This window comes from Eulemur rufifrons, chromosome 14, assembly GCF_041146395.1.
Source record: "Eulemur rufifrons isolate Redbay chromosome 14, OSU_ERuf_1, whole genome shotgun sequence".
In the NCBI taxonomy this organism is placed as follows: Eukaryota; Metazoa; Chordata; class Mammalia; order Primates; family Lemuridae; genus Eulemur; species Eulemur rufifrons.
In genome coordinates this window covers 4,089,521-4,109,250 of record NC_090996.1, presented here as the reverse complement: position 1 = coordinate 4,109,250, position 19,730 = coordinate 4,089,521, and the positions used below count along the sequence as shown (strand labels likewise).

The following is a 19,730-nucleotide window of genomic DNA, read 5'->3' as shown; positions in this document are numbered from 1 at the left end:
ATCATGATTTGCCCAAAGTCACAAAGCTAATTCTTAATAACTAGAATCGTAGAATCTTTTGGTTAGAGGAAGATCTTAAAGGTGATCTATACTTAGCGATTTGTCTGATGTGTAAATCTTCTGTCGGGAGCTTCCTGGCCACATGGTCACAAAGCCTGTGCTTGAACACCCCTGAGACACCTTTCAGGGAGCTCTGTTCTATCTTTGGGCAGCTCTAATTGTTAAAAAAGTCTCCTTTATGTTGGGCTGAAGTCTCTTCCCCATGTAGTTTCCCTTGGGGCCGTGTAATACAAGTCTGCTTCCCCTTACAGAAGACAGCCTTTCCCGTATTGGACCACGGCACTGTTCCCCGACCTCCTCCCTTACGCCTTCCTTCAGCCCCTACCAGGAAATATGGCTTTGAGTCTCTGTCATCCTTGGAATTTGTCCCAGCTTATACATAGCCCCTTTGAAAGGAGGTATGCAGAACCTGATTCTCCCAGCGTAGCGTACTCAGTACCTGTCATCCCCATCTTCCCAGTGACACATTTTTATTATTGTAACAGCCTAAACTTGCATTACTGTTGGTTCAGACTGATTTGAGGTGACTGCAAAGTGAATCTAAATACCAGTTATTTTCAAATAAAAGAAAGGGGAGGCAAGACTTAGTATCAGCAGGCTTTTAAAGTTTTAAGCACTTGGTGCTATTGTAGTCCCCCCCCCCCCCCCCGCTTTTTTTTTCTTTTAACCTGTCATTTCAGCTTGTTAAGCTTTGGGGATTCATATTCTGTCAGTGAGAATTGTCCGTCCTTTTTTTGATATTTCAGAGGACTTTGTGCTACCTTTATTAGAGCTTTTACTACATTGTATTATAGCTACTTGTGTGTCTGTCCTCCATTCAGTTATGAGTCATACCTGGATAGTAATCATGCCTCACCGTATTTCTCTTTTCTCCTCAACACTTACAGCTCACAGTAAGTGCTTAATACATTTTTTAAATGAGTGAGTTAAAAATATTCGTGCACTTAGATTCTGCACATTAATAAGTTATTTTAGTAAATATTCATGCATAATTTAATTGTTTAGATATTCATTGTAAAACTTATTTAAATATATAAATTCATATTTATATGAATTAATAAATACAAGTTATTTATTATTAAATAAGTTACTTATTAAGTAAGTTGAAGAGGGCAATGCCTAGATGCTGTTTTGCATCTCCCTAGAAACTTTTCCCTGGGCCGTTGTTCCATTCTTTGGTATTCTTTGTAAAATGAGGTTCATTCCATTGTGAATTCACCTAATTTTGTAATTAGTTCTGTTGTGACATTACATATGTGTTCCTAAAAATCACTATGGTATATGCAGTGGTAAAATTAAAGCCATACGGTCCCTAGTACTTTGGGAGGCTGAGGCAGGAGGATCGCTTGAGCCCAGGAGTTTGAGGTTGCAGTGAGCTGTGATGACCCTACTGTATTCTAGCCCAGGGTGACAGAGTGAGACCCTATCTCCAAAAAAAAAAAGAAAGAAAGAAAGAAAGAAACCCCCCAGGGCTTATGGGAAAAATTGGGTTAGGGACATAAAAATTTCATCACTGACAGATTTGAAAAAGAAAAAAAGAGAGGAACCTAGTAAAAACAGTAACTTGGTTTCACACGTGTTAAATGGCTAAGAAATACAGAAATGCTACAGTAAATATGGCATCTACCTTATAAAAAGCCTGGAGTTTACTTATGGAAGGGAACATGGGAAGGGTTCCAGCTGGTGAGCTACTGTGGAGTGTTGGAAGGAGGGTTATCTGAAATTGGAGAGAAAGTTGTAACATCAGATATGAATCGGTGAGATTCATAACACACAGTGAACCCGAGGAAGATGATGGATGTTTGAAGTGTACACATGTAATGTATTCCTATGGGCTCAGTTCAGTTTTCTGCATTTACCTTGTGCTTCTTTTTTCTTTTACTTTTTTTCTTTTTTCTTTTCGTCTTTCCTTTCTCTCTCTCCCTCTTTCTTTCTTTCCTTTCTTTTCTTTCTTTTGAGATGGGGTCTTGCTGTATCACCCAGGCTGGTCTCAAGCTCCTGGGCTCAAGTGATCCTCCCACCTCAGCCTCCCTAGTAGCTGGAACTACAGGCTCGACCCATCAGGCCTGGCCACTTACGTTTCTTGCAGACAAGATTGCACATAAGCAAACACTACAATCACATTGGAACAAACTCAAAATTTCAAAACAAGTGTTACAGTAGTCCCTGTTTCTTCATTCTGTTATTCACTCATTCACTAAAACATCTTTTGTGTTCTTATAGTATTCCAGGCACTGGGGCGCAAGAATACATAAATTATACTACCGCTCACTCTGGAGAAACTCATAGTCTTAAAGATTAGTTTATTTTTGCTAGTAGGAATGAAAATAAACGTTAAAGAGACAGGGTTGGCTGATCTAGCCGTTTTCCAAAGTCCCCTCCAACGAGAAGAATATTTCGTAAGTCTGGTCCCTAATTACATTTAGCAGATTTCTCTAAAATCCGAAAGCTAGAGTATGAATGCTTCTTACTTTTCAGCTGGTATCTATTTAAGAGATGATTCATTTAGGAACAGAAGAGAGGAAAGATTTGTATTTTACTCATCAAGTATCTGGCTTAAAGATGAAATTTCACTTTATATCATTTACATGTGTGTGATTTGATGTGGGCTTTAGTTTAAAATAGACTAATGTACCAGTAGAACCACAGACTTTCAGAACTAGAAGGTAAGGCTGGGCACAGTGGCTCACACCTATAATAATAACACTCTGGGGGGCCGAGGCAGGAGGATGGCTTGAGCTCAGGAGTTCAAGACCAGCCTGAGCAAAAGCGAAACCCCATCTCTACCAAAAATAAAAAAATTAGCCAGACGTCATGGTGTGCGCCTGGAGTCCCAGCTACTTGGGAGGCTGAGACAGGAGGACCGTTTAAGCCTAGGAATTTGAGGTTGCTGTGAGCTAGGCTGATGCCACAGAGCTTTACTCAGAGCAACAGAGTGACACTCTGTCTCAAAGAAAAAAAGAAAAAAGAACTAGAAGGCATCCCAGAAATTAGGAGGCCCAGTCTTCTCTCTGGTTCAGATGAAGAAACCAAAGCTCCGAGAGACAAAGTGATATACTCCGTCACTTGGCTAGTGGCATAGCCAGAACTTGAACCCAGTTAATTTTAGAACTGTAATATGTTGCCTTTCAAAAGTATCATAGGAGTCTATTCATTTAGAGAGAAATCTAAACTGAACTCATTGTTTCGGCTTTTCGGTCTATTTAGTGAATTTCACCTATCCAGTTACTATTCATAAAAAGCTTCTCATTGTTTGATTTTTGTTTCTTTAAAAGATCTGATGCTACACAAACTCAGTGAAGCGGCTCTTCCTTAGAACGTGTGCTGTATAAGTACATATCTTTGTCAAGGCAGGCAGAATATTGTATTTCTTTGTACCCAAAAAGACTTAAGCATTTGCTGTGAATTGATTTGGAGTTTTGAAGGGAAAACATCCCTGGTTGTGTTTTTGTGATTTCTGGTGCATTCCTGAGGATTAAGATGTCATTGCCCCTAGGCAGGGCGTGCTTTCTTTCACAGTTGGTGGGTTTTGTTTTGTTTATTTACATCTATTTCTTCCCACCCCCAACATTGATTGATTTGAAAGATGTACCTGAAGTGCACCTTTGTACCAGGCCCAGAGTCTTCCCTGGGGCCCTCACGACCCATTGGCCTTGGCCACTTTGCCTGGGAACAATAGTCATTTCTAGTATGTAGGATTTTGAAGCAAAGAACTTCCAGTGGCATTTTAAGAGAGCAGGAAAGGCTGGTTAACAGTGTGGGTAAATAGTTATCTCCCCCCACCCTTTTTTTTCCAAGAGAGGAAATAAACAATGTATTTCCAGCCCCTAGTGTTTGCAAAGCATTTTCAAATTGTTCTCACTTTTTGGACTCCAAAAAGTTCCTGGGAAACAGGTTTTATTTTTCCTTAGGGGATTTTTGAATTCTAGGCCCAGTGCTTTGAAAACACCAAACTTCAACTGGAATCATTTTTCTGAGTGTGGTTGTTGGGAGAAACTAATACATAGATAGGAGTGAATCAGGATCTAAATACATACAGCCAGTATAATTAATTAAAAATAGCTCTTTTTAGCCATTTGTCCGTGCTGAAGTGTGCTTCTGTGTTCAGTGGCCCTCTGAAGCCCCCAAGGTTATGGGAGTGCACTTCCCAGTTTGGGGACGTTGGCCTGATGTCGTCTGTTTCATCTTACCTTTTTTGGGCCACTTCCTTCTGTCCTTAAGGTGAGAATTTCAGAATGTCTTTCAGTTCTGCTTTAGGACTAAAAGCCTTCCTTGGTGCCTTGACAAGGAGGAAATTTAAGGAAAAGGCACATTTAAATTAGCCAGTGTGGCTCTTGTGAACACAGGGAGTAGCAAGGCCACGGTGCAGTGCCACATGGCTGCCGGGTGTGTGCTGTCTTGGACCGGCGGGTAGGTTCAGTACGACAGACGGACACGCCGAAGAAAGATGACGTGTTTGAGGTGGAAAGAGCAACAAGGACTTGAAGAGCCTGTCGTTTAGCTTCTGACAGCGTCTTTGTGTCTTTGTACAGTTGAAGTACTTGACTGACGTCCGCGAGCCGTCCCTTGGCAGGAGGCTCGTGTTCCGAGTGGTGCTTTCCCCACTCAGAATCGCCATCGCATCTGTAGACGGTGCTTATGTGCTTGTGGGCAGGTGAAGGGGCTGAGGACAAGCAGTTTCTTCAGGATCGCTCCTCCAAGTGTGCTCGAGTGGATGTGGCGGATCCGTCTTGCTGCCTTCTAACCCTCCCTCAGAATTCCGTCGCCGTGATGGATTTCAGGTCCTCCTCAGGAACATCGTGATTTGAGTATTCAATTTCTAATTAGTAAATTTTTTGCAGCTTTAAAAAATTAACTCCTTACCCTCTTCATTTTAAGAGAAGTCTTTATTTTATAATCTCCTAGTTTGACTTACGGCGTGTATCCCAGTTGTATTTGTTGTCATCACAGAGATTTTTATTATGTCAGGACAAAGTCCCTCAACCCCATGTACTTTGGCCTTTGTCATTCAGACATTATTCCTTCCAGCATTCATTGCTCCTTTATGTTTTGTTACTATTTGATTTTTCTATTTATATTTAGTTTTTAGCAGTTCTCTTTGGCTAATTTTTACAACATTTTCTTGGTTTGCTTTTGATGAGCGTATTACCTGCTGATTGCACAGTTATTTGACTTGGTGTCACATTTCTGGATTTAAACCTACTGTTCTGCTGGAAATTTAAATACTATAGAAAGTTAAAAATAAAAACCCTGACACCTCCCCGTAGCTAATCCCCAGGGTAACAGCTAATGTATTTATTTATTTATTTATTTTGGCTTTTTCTTTCTATGTACATAAAAGTATATTTGTAACTCATGGAGTCTGTAGACTGCAGTAGATCCAGCACGCATACAATAGGCATATACCTAAAGAGATTTTGCTACCATTGGTTACTAATGTAGCTCTTCTTTAACAGTATTTGCTTTTGATTGCTCTGTATTTTTGTCATACAAAAATAACCAAGCTATTGGAACCTTTTATGATTTAAAATAGAACATTAGTTTTATTATGTATTGAAAATGGATCCTTAAACTTCATAATGGCTTCCAATTATTTTACATTTGCTTGTGTTATATACTATTATTTCATTGCAGTATAATGTCTAATTACGGAAACGACTCCAAGGAGACATGATTTTTCTGGCTTAATGTGTAATTGTTTATTGAGTATTTTTCTCATTATGGTGATTTTTTTTTTCCTTTTGAATTGCAGTTATAAAGGAACTTAGATTTTGTAAATTGATTATTATGTAGTTAAAGAAATCAACTATTCATCAAGTGCTCACTCTGGAAGCATTGGTTCAGAATTTAAATAAAGGCAACGATTTAAAGAGATCCCTCCTAAAAAAAATAGTGTGCGTATCAAAATATGAGTAACAATAAGCTTTATTGTTCAGTACAAAAATATTTAATATTTTATAATATATAATTTATTGGTTATATAATAAAAATAATTTATTGTTTGTTAATACAAAAGTAAGTACCTGTTAAGTCCCAGGGACGTGGAATATAGAAGTTCCTTAGAGGGGGTGGCTCCCAGGGGCTGTGGTGACAAAGTGTCTGAAAGATGGGATTCAGAAGTACGACTCTGTGAAAAAGGGAGAGAGCAGGAAGGAGGGGCATTTGGAAGGCGGTTGAGCGCAGCAGGGGCGTGTGGAGGAACCGGGAGTAGATCCTATCTGTGATAAACCATTGGAGAAGCTTAAACTGGTAGTGGACAGCATGATCTTTTTTACATTTTAAAAACTCACTCAGGCTGCTAGGGGGACAGTAGATTCTGCTGTCATTGTTTTATCTGTTTTAAATGGCATCGCATAAATAGTTACTCGCCCATGAACCACTGGTTAATGTAAGGGGGGAACGATTGATGATTGATTTTCAGCTCAGATGATGGGGACAGGCCAGAGCTGGGGTGGGAGGGAGTGGGCTTGTTTTGTCCTGTTGAGCTGGGGGTGATGGAGGATAGCCAGGCAGACATGGTCCTCCGACCACTTAAGAAGAAGGAAGTGAATTCCCTATTACCTTCTCCCCTTCTTTTTCGAAAGCATCTCTGAAGAAGAAGTTCATGTATTTGCAGGAAAGTTAAGTCATTATGACAGTACATATCCCAAGCTTCAAATTGGTTGTCTGACAGCATTTGCCCTCTGTGAGTGTAACTGTAAGTAGGAGGCAGCATGGCTGTTTTGGTTACTTATTCCAGCTCTAACCAAGGATAGGTGAAATTTCCCGCTGTTTATTACTAGAGGCTAGTTTCAGGTTTCTAACAGGCAGATGTCATCGCCATCTTTGCTGCTTCCTAAACCTTATAGACATGTAACTGCAAAATTTATATTTCAGTGTTTTTCCTTTTTCTGTGATAAATTGAGGATAATGAAATGAAATAATGGCAAGAGATTTTATTTTCCTACAAAGTATTTATTACATGGATGGTTTCTAGAAAATCAATTTAACGGCTGGGCACAGTGGCTCACACCTATAATCCTAGCCATTTGGCAGGCCGAGGCAAGAGGATTGCTTGAGGCTAGGAGTTTGAGACCAGCCTGGGCAAGAACGAGACCACGTCTCTACATAAAATAGAAAAATTAGCCAGACGTGGTACATACCTGTAGTCCCAGCTACTTTGGAGGCTGAGGCAGGAGGATCACTTGAGCCCAGGAGTTTGAGGTTGCAGTGAGCATCATAGCATACACTCCAGCCTGGGCGACAATGTACGACCCTGTCTCAAAAAAAAAAAAAAAAAAAAATCAATTTAAGGACTGGTAGACTTAACTCTTTAAAAAAGATAAAATACTTCAAATACAGGGAACAGCACAGTGCTCCCTCTCATCGCCCTTTTAAAAACCTCTTTCGGCTTGACAGTCATCATGGCTGGGGATAAGCAGACTTATGCCTTCTATTCCTAAAGATTATTATGTATCAAGTCATTTAGTGTAGGGACTCTTAGTTTATTTAAGACGTAGCGTTTATCAAAATTTCTGCAAATCAAGGAGATAGTGTTCATTAACCTACAGGAGAGGTCTTTTAGAAGATTGAGTTCTGGAAAGGTGAAAGAAAATAAAGAAGCGATGTTTTTCCAGGGAGTGTGCTACCAACATCTTTTTCATGAACTTGTGGAATCTCAGAAGTTATCTAGTCCAGCTCCAAATGTTTACGTGGTTGTTCAGCATTCTGTTTGACACGTCCAGTAAAGAGCAGGTTGTTCTCCTAAAAGGTCGCCCAGTTCATTTCAGGCTGAATTTTTCTCCTACAATGTATATCCTTTGGTCCTGGTTCTGTCCATGGTGCCATTTATAATAAATCTACTTCCTTTTCTACATGACAACCATCAGGTCCTTCAAAGTGGCTCATAGCTGGGCTTGGGGCAAGGCTCTGTAACTGCCCTTTCTACATGGGAAGTACCCAGTGAATCTCCATGGAGCCAGGATCAGGAAGAGCACCACAAACAAGAGTTCACTGTTCACTGGCTTTCATGAATATATTAAGTACTGGGAGCAGCTCCTGATCTGTGAACAACACCAACGCCTTCCACCACCCTGCCCTGTAGTTTATACACCAGTAGAGAACCCATCCTCGGAAGGAAAGAGAAATAATTTCCAAGGATTGGCAACCCTATGGACAGCGTCCCCCAGCAATGGTGCTTGCCCAGGCTCTGTAACACTCCGAGTGGTGCCATGGAACAGTGCTTTGCACACTTGAACGTGCACAGACAGGGTCTGGGAATTTACCTGCCTAACAAGCTCCTGGACGATGCTCGTGTTGCTGGTCTGTGGATCCCACGTGAAATAGTGGGGTTGTTGAGTACACTGGAGTCATAGTGTGAGGTCGTGGACAGTTTGGGACTATAAAGTTCAAAACTTAGAGAAACTGCCAAAGTCCCCTTTTCTCTGCTCCTCCTCCTTTAAAGAATCAAAGGCTCCACGATATCAGAAAAGAAAAGCTTCTTTCATGGATTCATTCTAGAGGAATCTCTGGTGCTCACACATAAGCTAGTCAGACAGATTGCAGTGGGGTGGCAGCACCCAGGTCCCCTGGGCTGTAGCAGGTTGTATGAACAGACCTGAGAAGTTTTGTCGTCTGTCCTCGGGAGTGCAGAAAGGCATTTCTGAATTCTAACAGAGTATTCACTGCCAAAGGATGTTAGAAATTTCCCAAGGCAAAGCTGCTTCTCACAGTGAACTGTTGGGAACAGGACAGGAGGGATGTCGGGAAAACAGTGATTACTTTTAGGGTGCTTGATGAAGCTCCTGCACTACACTTCAAATGTCGCTGTGTGAACTTGGTAGAACATGGACCGAAGTCGCTGGTACTGCTTGTGGCAGTTGACCACCCCCTCTTCCTCTGTGCCTGTATTGGCACAGGATGAGCCCAGGGCCAGAGCAGTCCACATACATGGGTGTCTGTGCTTCCTTCCCCCCTCCCCCACAGAACAGAAAGAAAGAGTCACTGCCATGAGGCGTCATAAAGATTTGATTCACTCCTTTCTACCGGGGAATTTGGGACCTTTCTACCAGGGGAACTTCCTTTTGATGCCTGGACCCTGATGGGAAGATGATCTTGAGGGAAGAGAAGTGGGATGTTGAATGGTACAAGTTGACACTTCATTTGAGAGGGGTGAAGTGTGCATGTTCTTGCAGTCTCCAAAGCACTGAGAGCAAGCTAGTGATGACTAGAGCTTATACTGACCAGAAGCTTCACAAGGACATCACAGCCCTGCGTGCAAAGGGTTAATAAGAAACTTGGGGGTGGGGAATATTTGCGTGTAGGGCCAGAGAGCTAAGGAAAAGCCTAGGATGGACTTGAAAAATGGAAATTCCTATATATTGTCACATGCCCCACCCAGCCTCTTTTCAAAATGGGTCTCAGTGATGGTCTGATATGTGCCCCACACATAGTGTGCAAAACAGGAAGGTAGGTGACTGGTAGTATTTAAGTAGGTCTTTGCTGCTGGTGGCTTTACCATTATCCTTAAGAAAATCATCTCTGGCAGTTAAAAGTGTTGAAACTAGGATTTGACCTAGAGGCAATCATTTGCCAACTTTAATGGGCACAATGACTTAAGAATTTTTGCTTCAGATGGTGACAGCTTTATAATTATTGCTCTTTTGGGCCGTGGACGTCAGATCCTCAGGCGATGATGGTAGAATTCGCAGAGGGCAACAGTATAGTAAGGAAGGTGTCAGATCTATACCCCATCCGTGAGCTTGACAGCTTTTGATTCCTCACTGATACTTAGTAATGAAAATACTAGAAGGAGGGCTGCCTATGACCTCACTTGATTGTTCTTAGTGTTGAGCACACACCGGTTGCACGGGTGGCTGTGTGTCGGGGTGTGGGTGTGGGTGTGTGCACGGGCATAGCTCACAGTGTCATGGGGGTACCTTGTTCACAGCCAGGTAAGGCTGGACAGGCCAGGACAGCTACGACCCTTGGAAAGGTTGGGGTTCGGGGGGTTGGCAGGAGGCATTGGGGGATGAAGACCAAGCAAGAGGTGATCTTGTCCAGAGAATCCAGCTGATAAATATTGAGGCTGGCAGGAGGACACGAGCAAAATACTGGGGCTGAGTATTTGTGGCCAAAACCTGAGTTTTTCCGTGTTCTCAGCAGTGATTCGAGAGTTCGTCCTTCGTGCCTTATTTCTCATGTCTGGTCTCTGCAAACCCCATCACATGATTCCGCTGATGTTGGCCTCAGACCGAAACTTGGGGTAGTGCAGTGGTAACATGTTACGGATAAAAGTGCCTTACCGTTGATAACTCAGAATCAGTAAAATATAGGATAGATATCATCATTAGTTCTGATTATTTAAGCTTATCTCTGAGCCTTACAGATAGCAAAAACTGAAGTTTAAGACTACAGGCTTCCTGACTGCCAGTTCCATGTTTTTTCTTCTTCCTCCTCCTCCTCCATCCCCCACTCAAGGCTATAGGGTAACGTTTTTTCTTCTGCACCGTGTTCTACATCCTTAGGCACCAGCTCCTAGAAGGCAGGGGCTGTTGCTCCATATCCTCAGGGCCTAGCTCAGTGCCAGGCATGTGAAGTGACATAATTCATCTTTTCCTCATATGAAGTAAAAACACAAGGATTTTATGTGACCTTGACATCATTGGGCTTTTAAAGACTTTTTTAGACTCCCATCCCCACCCCAATAGATCACAACCTATTTCTCTCATTCTGTGAATAATTTTAATCCTTCATCTGCATGGTCCTTCATTGCTCTTATTTGCTAAAGACTGCAAAAGAAATAAAATGTTCACAAGCCAAGGTTGACCTTTAAAGGTTCTTTGTAGGCTGAAGCCATTCAGATGGCCTCCGGTCTCCACAGGCAAGACTATGGTTGAAAACCCCTTGAAGGCAGATTTTTTGGTCCTGAGGCATCATGGGCATATGCAGGAGGATAGATGCTTTTTTGTTGTGGGGTTAGGAGGCATAAACTTGAAACAAGTTTAAGTACACTCAACTGCAGCATGTTGCTTTTTCTTTAATCCCTAGCAGATTAACCCCTATGGTGGGCTAATCTGCTAAAGTAGAGGATAGCCAAACTAGCTCCTCTAATAACAGCAGCCTCTAATCTGCTGGACTTCACACAGCTTTCCCAGTGGGCTGCTGGTGTTTTGGCACATGCAACGGCTATTTTTTCCTATTTAGGATTTTGCTTTTCATAGGAACCCTGGAGGCCCTCGGAGGCTTGTGATACAGACTACAGCCCAGAGCTCTGTTCCCAGATGGTAATTAATGTTTACATAACATGACAAGCACAAAATGGAATCTCTTTGAGCCCTGCCAAGCACCCATCATCCCGTGATCTCCCACTCTTGCAGTGTTTGAAAATTAATTTGCCTTGAACAAACAGTGGGTTTTCCTCAATTTATTTGTACAGTTTCAGTGACCGGGAAGAAGAGCTGCAGGACTGAATGTCATCCTTCCATTCGTTCCAGTAATTGAATCTGCTAATGGAACAAACTGGTCTCTGTTTAACGATTTGAAGAAAAGAGGGAGAGGAGGAAAATAAAGAGAGGTGTATGTTAGAGAAGGTGGACTTTTTCTGCAAAACACCATTGGAATGTGGAGTTTGGGAGATAGAATCTAAAAGGTAGGGGGGAGGTAAAAGTATTGCCACGTTATTAAGAATTGAGTAGTGCAGTTTGTGTTTTAATGAGTTACATACAAAATTTGCAGTCTTTGCTTAAAAAAGAGGTTTATTTGCAGTAACAGGTGAAGCTGTTTGAATAATGGGCATTGCTACTATCTTGAGATAATTACATGTTGATCCCCAGAAATTTAATGCTTCCATATGTTTCTGGACTGCTCAGTGTAGAACATTTCAGTCCTTTATTAACATTCCCATTGTAATTTCAAGTCTGGGTGGTTTTTCTTGTTTGGCTGCAATCTCCAGTCCTGTGTGGTGAGGTCCTCGTGGCTGTCATTTGCACAGATAAGCAGTAAAGTTAACTAGAAGATGGAATAATGTAAAAATAGGACACGTCCGTTTCTGGGTGAGAGGGATCAGACATTCAGAAAGATATAGATGGATGGGTGGGTGGGGGATACGCTGCCTAATGGCTAACGCCCCACATGGTTTTTTGATGTCTTTGAGGCCTGTTCAGGTTTGCTGCAGTAATGACCCTGTAGTGAGTAAGCCCTGTTAGAATTTTCTAACCAAGTGTAAAGATGCATAAAGACTAGAAGTACAGAAGCTGTGCCTTGGGAGAGTTTTGTTTTTTGCTTCTCCCTCTCCTCCTCCTCCTCCATCCCCATCATCAATATTCACCATTTCCTTTCTGCCCAAATACACGTAGGTAGAACAAGTCAGAAATGTGGACGAATAAATGGAAGGCTTAATGCACACCATTTGCTGTCCTCATTTTTGAGAGGAAAATATTCATCTGTCCTTCTGGTGAGGAGATTTTTAAAAAATCTATTCAGTAGGTGTGGAAATTTAAAAAGACTTGAACATGCCAGACTTCTGTACCTGTGTGTAACAACCAAAAAAAAAAATAAGACTTGAACAGTTACTTTCCCAGTTGACTTCTTCTGATAGTGGAGATAAATGCATGAGTACTTCTTTTTAAAATATAACATCCCTATTTTTTTCACAGTAATATATTCATGATAGAAAATTTGGAAAATTAAGAAAAGCAGAGATATAAACATTAAAATCAATATTTATTTCTGGATGATGGGTTTAAAATTAACATTTTGATGTATATCTTTCCAATCGTTTTTCTGTGTATACATGTGTACATTTACACAGATAATTTTTAGCGTTGAGATCACACTGATAATAATGTCCTTTCTTTAATAGTAATTTTGTCTTGGTGTTTTACATGACATTAAGTATTTCTTTATAATAGTTTTGGGAACATTGATCACTTAGTATGTGCTGTACATTGTGGAAAGTCCTTTATATGACTTAATTCATTTCCACAACAGCCCTTTGAGGTAGCTCCTGCATTTGTGCAGTAAGTTATTGGACTTCTGGAAGCACAGCAGTTCATCACGGGGACATAATACATCAAATCTCAACCCTACTGGACTCAATGCCCCTTTTGTGTAACATAAGAAATATTTTATAGCACACTCATTTTTTACTTCCTGGAATGAAATTTATAGTTAATATACCCATCTATGCACATAATTTTAAAATGTATATAAAGCCCTAATGAAACATAAAAGAGAAATAAGTGGAAAGTCATAATACGCTTTAAGTACATAAATGCTTATTTACATTAAAAGGCAATGAAATGGTCAGGTGCTTGAATCTGTATATGGACTGGTATAGCAATACTGCTGCTGCAAATGCAAATGCATACAAGTACGTGATGGTGGCAGTTCAGACACCAGAAGCAGCCTTCCCATTGATGTCATGATTTTCCCAATGAGAGAACAACTCTCCGTTAAACCTCAGGTATAACAAAGTACAATAGTTGAATTCCTGGAAAATTCAGTGGATGTTAAAACCATGCAAAAAGTTACTTTGTGTTTATATGCCAAAACAGGTAGGTTCTGGGGTTTCAGCTGCACGAATGTCCAGCGGGATTTAGAAAGCGAGTTGAGCTATTGTTGTGTGGGATTGCTCCTGACATAGCAGTGGATCTAATATCCCTAAAAGCCACCAATGCCTTCTAGTCATTGTGACAGCCAGGGGGTGGTATCCTCTAATGAGAACTACCTCTTACAGGACTCGTACTTATTTCTCTCTTTTTTTTGCATAATAAAATATCTTGAAAGAACACACTTTTTGGAATACGTTTCTCAAAGTTTACAGGCCCTGTGATTTTCTTCTTAGCTTTGTTCCCAAAGTATTATGATTTTTGTTATTATAAAGGGGATCCTTTTAAAATTTTATTTTCTGACTGTTGCTGGTATATACAAAAGCTACTATTTACCTTATTGAGCTCTCTTATTCTAGGATTTTTTCAGCTGGTTGTCTATATTTTGTAGCTAGGCAATTATATTTTTTGTAAATATTTTTTCCTCTTCCTTTTGTTGTATAATGTTTGTAATTGGTTTTCAATTTAGATGACAGGAATAATTTGTTTCTTGATGGTTTAGTCGACACTGTCTATGACACAGGTACCTTTTTGTGGGGGAGGTAAAGGTGTAGATGATTGAGTACTTTTTCAGATTATTTTAATGATCTTTTGTTTTAGTCAGTTTTAGCAATTTCTTTTTTTCATAAAAGTCATTTGATTTTCAAATTTATTATAAATTTACGCTTTACATTTTCTTATTTTTATGCACATCTACACATACACCCTCTAGCTCGCTGTCTATCCAGTTGTCACTCCTCCCCAACCCCCAAACAGGTAACCACAGCTAGTGGCTTCTTAGTTATCCTTCCAGACCTGCTCTGCACGTAAAATAAAGTGAATATAATTTCCCTCCATTTTTCACAAAAGGTAACGTATGCTAGACATTGTACATTCAGCATTCATTTTCACAGCTACAGTATTTTCCATTGCAAGTGTGTGCCAAATACGTCTGACCAGTGCCCTACTGATTACCTGTGGGTTGTTTCCCAACTTTCAGTTCAGACTATGGTGGTGTTTCACTGTGTTTGTAGGCTAAATCCTCAGGTACCAGATTGTGGGAACTCCATTTGTTATGTTGCTAAGTGTTGCCAAATTTCCCTCCACAGTGGTGGTAGGGTTTGCATTCAACTAGTAAACAAGAAAAGAGGGCCCATTCTCCCCAGAGAACTTTTATCAAACCTGTATGAAAATCAAATAAATTTTTCCTAATCTCTGAAATGTTTTCTAAAATATTTATTGTTTGAGTCAAGTTTATTGAGGCTTAATTATTTTATTTTTACAGATTTAGGGGGTACAAGTGCAGTTTTGTTACATGGATATATTGTATAGTGGTGATGTCTGGGCTTTAAGTGTACCCATCACCTGAATAGTGTACATTATACCCAGTAGGCGATTTTTCCTCTTACCTCTCTCTCACCTTTGGCATCTCCTCCAATGTCTATTTTTCCACTCTGTGTGACCACGCATACCCATAGCTTAGCTCCCACTTTTAAGTGAGAACGTGGTCTTTGATTTTCTGTTCCTGAGTTACTTTGCTTAGGATAACGGCCTCTATTTTCATCCCAAGTTGCTGCAAAAGACATCATTCTTTTTTATGGCTGAGTAGTACTCCATGGTGTGTCCATACCACATTTTCTTTATCCACTCATTGGTTGATGGACAGTTAGGTTAATTCTGTGTCTTTGCTATTGTGAATTGTGCTGCAACAAACATACCAGTGCAGGTATCCTTTTGCTATAATGACTTCTTTTCCTTTGGGTAGATACCCAGTAGTAGGATTGCTGGGTCGAATGGTAGAACTACTTTTGGTTCTTTGAGAAGTCTACTGAGGCGTAATATATATGCAAGAAATTCACTCTTTTTACTGTACAGTACACAGTGTAATTTTAATTTGCATTTCTTTTATTATAAGCACGATGTGTTATTTTTATAATCACAAGAAGATTTCTAAACCCCAAAATGTAATGAATACAATGTTTAAATAAGACTATCCAATTTGCACATTCTTATTTCTTTCACACTCAGCAAATTTCATCCTTTGGCAAATTCAGAGCACACAGTGCAACACAAAATGATTTTTAAAAACATGTTCCTGCCAATTTTGGAGAAGCACAGCAAGACAAATTGACTGTCAAGATGGAAAAGCTTAACTGGGAAGATACATTTATTGAATAATTGAAAGGAAGAGGAAATGCATTACCGATTGGCCATAAAAATGCACGACGCCTAATCTGTGCCTCAAGAGTCTCCTGGAAATGGGGAGTCATAAAACTCTGTCAGCCCCCAAAGTTCTTACCAGCCCTCAAACCTGTCACTGCCTTGCTTATAGGTTGCAGCACCAGAGCACCGCGGGACTGATGTGGCTTCCAGGATTAGCTGGAGTGTGGTGTTCCAGCAACTCTTTGTTGTAGCTTTTCTAACCCTTTACACTTTAAGGGCGGTGTAGTTAAGTGTTTTAACTGAATCCCGGATTTACCATTACCTGCTCTGTTTTCGGATTTTTGCTTTTTGGGGAGCAATATAGTATAGATTAGAGAAAAGGCACGTGATGGTGGCAGCATTGGGACTTGAGCTCAAATGACCTCCAGGAAACAAGTTCCTTAACTTTTCTTGGCTTATTCCCCATGTAGCGAGAGAGGGCTGGACAAGATCCTTGCCACTCAAAGTATGCTGCAAGGTTCAGAGCACCAGCATTCCCTGGGCGATGCTCAGAAAGTGAAGTGTTCAGGTGATTTCTGGCACATTACGGTTTCAGAAGTGCTGGGGTGGTCTCCTGGATGCTGGTCGCGTTTCAAAATTCTGTGCTTTTAGGTTCTTGCGGTCATCAGTCACAGATGGTTCTGTACAGATTTGCAGGGTTCACTGGAAAATCTTGGACTTCCCCGTAGCCCTCCTCGCCTGTCAGTGATGGTGGTGACTGCCACAGTCTTAGCACCACTCCTCGCACTCGAGTTGTGGTAGGTCGGGATTGAGACAGTGAGGCGTCAGGGAGGTAGGAAAGGCAGCTCCGCTGGCCTGCACGGGCCTCGTGAAGGGAGCCAAAGCCTGCAGGATGCCTCCTGCAAACCTGGCTGTGTCGTCCAAATTCATTAAATAACAAGGTTGAAACAGTAAAGCTAGATACATGTAGTACTTACCTGTGTGTTTCTAATGTGCTTCCTTACTGGCATGAGTAAGTTTGAATGATATCCTCTGGGTGGTGCCCTTTGGGAAAGGAAGCTTTCTTTTCTACGAGGGAAAAACTTTTGTTTGGATATTGATTTTTGGAGGACGTTTGAATGTAAACTTACCAAGATAGAAAATATTGATTGATTGATTGATTGATTCTCCCAGTCCGGAGAGAACAGAGGGAGTATGAAAGGATAAAATGTGCCCTGCCGTTGTACCAAGCATAATAATCCTAACTTAGCTGTCAGCATGGGAAGAGTCCCTGCTCATGGACATAGAACTTGTCGTTGAGCAAAATGCCTCGTTGACTGTGTGCTGTTAGCATTTCTGGGCTGTTGGCGCACTCTGTCCCAGACCTGACTGACAGGCCTGCACCGCAGGAAGCCCGTGATGTTCATTCTGTGCATTCGTGTAATGGCTTGCTGTGGAAATTTTTGTGAAAGAAAAATATGGCAAATTTTGTGGAGAAGGTTTGAGAGAGCTGCAGACAGAGCTCCCCTTGCGGTGGTATCTCCATATAAAGGGTCTCCTTCCCCGTCTGGGAACTCTTCTGGCTGGGTGGGCTCTAAGCCACATCAGGGGGCTTGGTGTTCTCTTTCACCCCTGAAATTAGAAACTACAGTTTTTGTGAACTTTTATCATAAGCCAAAAGTCTTCCTAGAAAGTTTCTTAAGACAGCACTGTACAGAACTAACTATGTGAGTAGGATGTCAGGAGTCCAGAGTTACTTTTCACTGGGGCCTGAATGGATCCTTTGTCTTTTTGTACCTGAAACATGTGAAGGAAGCAGATTTCTGTCCACTGTGTCGGTATTGCTGTTCCCGGCTGGGCTGTACGGCTTGAAGATAGCCAAGTTGATGTTAGCCAGAAATGTGCTTTGTTTATAAACCCAGGGTTTGTTTCTGCTTTTGTGCATGTTACTGGTTTGATCTGTTTTACCAAAAGAACATTGAAAAGAATGAATTGCTTTGATGCACATTCCAGGGAAGAGAAATGACAAACAAGTGTGTATACACAGAGCACACGAACAGAGATATATAAGCCAGGCACAGTGGCACACACTTGTAGTCCCAGCGACTCAGGAGGCTGAGTCAGGAGGCTCACTTGAACCCAGGAGTTCAAGGCTACTGGGAGCTATAATCACACTATGAATAGCCGCTACACTCTAGCCTGGTCAACATAGCAAGATCCCCTTCTCTGACATAAAAACAAACAAACAAACAAACAAAAACAGAAATACATAGAAACAAGAATACCACATATTTTTCACACTTATTACTGTAAGACAGGAAGAGAAAGTTCATACCCACAGTAGTTCATTCAGGAATGCCTGAAAGACACCCCCATTTCAGAGAATATTGTAATTTAGTCTCTATTTCTAAACAGTGTAGTAATAAAAGAAAAGGATGCATCATTTTACCATAAAAATGTACACAAAAGTACTTGTAAGTGGAGCTTTTTTTTTTAAATTTAATGCCATATTGGTTTTTCATTATCTTGTTTGAGAATTTTATGGAATTTGGCTTATAGGGTAATCAAATAAACCATTATACTACATGTGGCGTGTAGATCTTTTGACCTTTGGAAGAAATCATATCTTTTAATTCATACAGGAACATACATTTTCTATATTTCTTTCATGACTGTAGCATTTACATCCAGGCTTCGTCTCAAGGTCCAGCATTCACACGTACCCCTTGACCTCAGTTGGGTGGGGACCCCCACGTGGTCCAAGGGGAAAACCTTAAAGGCACGAGTGAGTTGGTTGAAATGAACGTGATTTCAGGTCACACTGGCACCTTCGATCTCACATGCTGCTGGGACTGGCGGGTGAGCGTCGGGAGGCCCGCCCTGCCTTTACACCGTCAGCACTTGCTGAACAAAAAATTATCCGTAAATGTCAAATGTGTCCCTTTGGTCAGAGTGGAAAGGAGGGAGAGAAGGCCAAGAAAAAACATCTATGTGTCATTAAATAACATTTGCTTCATTTGCTATTGAAACACTTCTCTTTTGTATATTCAAGGCCTGAATTTGTTTTAAAAGGGAAAAATCAACTTGTCAGCTGTTGTATCTTAATTGTGAGCCAGAAAAGTCTGCACAGATTACGGAAAACATTCATTTTCAGAAATTGGCCTGGCTGCTTTCTTGAATGCAACCTCCTCTGCCTAGTTGGCCTCTCCCTCTCCCTCCGCCTCCCCCAGGGGCATTGCTGCCCAGGGACAATGGCTGCTCCCCATCTGCTGTGGACCCCATTCCAGCGTGGCGTACCTGCCCATGGTGTAGACAGGACAAGGCAGGACAGCTGGCGCTGGTGGTGGTGGTGTTGGGACTGTGTCATTCCACACTCATGTTGCCTGTGGCTTTGTCTTTGCTCTCCCCCATGCAGATCCGGAGTTAGGTGTTGGTGCGCTACCTGAACATGACAGCCAGGATGCGGGGCCAATTGTCCCCAAGATATCGGGTCTAGAGAGAAGCCAGGAGAAGAGCCAGGACTGTTGCAAAGAGCCGATCTTTGAGCCTGTGGTGCTTAAGGACCCCTGCCCTCAGGTGGCACAGCCGATACCCCAGCCCCACGTGGAGCCCCAGCTCCGAGCTCCTTCTCCGGACCCTGACTTGGCACCTCGCACGGAGGCCCTGCCTCAGCCCCCACCTCCGAGTGCACAGCCGCCGCAGGGCCCCCCGGAGGCCCAGCTTCAGCCCGCCCCGCAGCCGCAGGTGCAGAGGCCACCCAGGCCACAGTCCCCCACCCAGCTGCTCCACCAGAGTCTCCCATCTGTGCAGGCCCACCCCTCATCTCAGAGCCTCTCCCAGCCACTGTCAGCCTACAACAGCAGTAGCTTAAGCCTCAACAGTTTAAGGTGAGCCGGCCTGCTCTTCGCCTTTGCCATCTTCCTTGGGACAGGCAGGTAGTAGTGGGTAAGGGACTCCTGA

At 41.9% G+C, this 19,730-nt stretch overlaps 1 protein-coding gene across 4 annotated transcripts in view; it reads left to right on the top strand.

Annotated features, from left to right (window-relative positions):
* The window catches only part of AUTS2 (activator of transcription and developmental regulator AUTS2), a 1,139,956-nt gene that overhangs the window by 1,091,343 nt on the left and 28,883 nt on the right, over positions 1-19,730 (top strand). For all 4 annotated transcript variants that reach the window (XM_069486207.1, XM_069486206.1, XM_069486205.1 and 1 more), the window contains exon 7: positions 19,186-19,657. In XM_069486207.1, the coding sequence (XP_069342308.1) occupies positions 19,186-19,657 (472 nt within the window). The remainder of the gene's footprint in view (positions 1-19,185; positions 19,658-19,730) is intronic.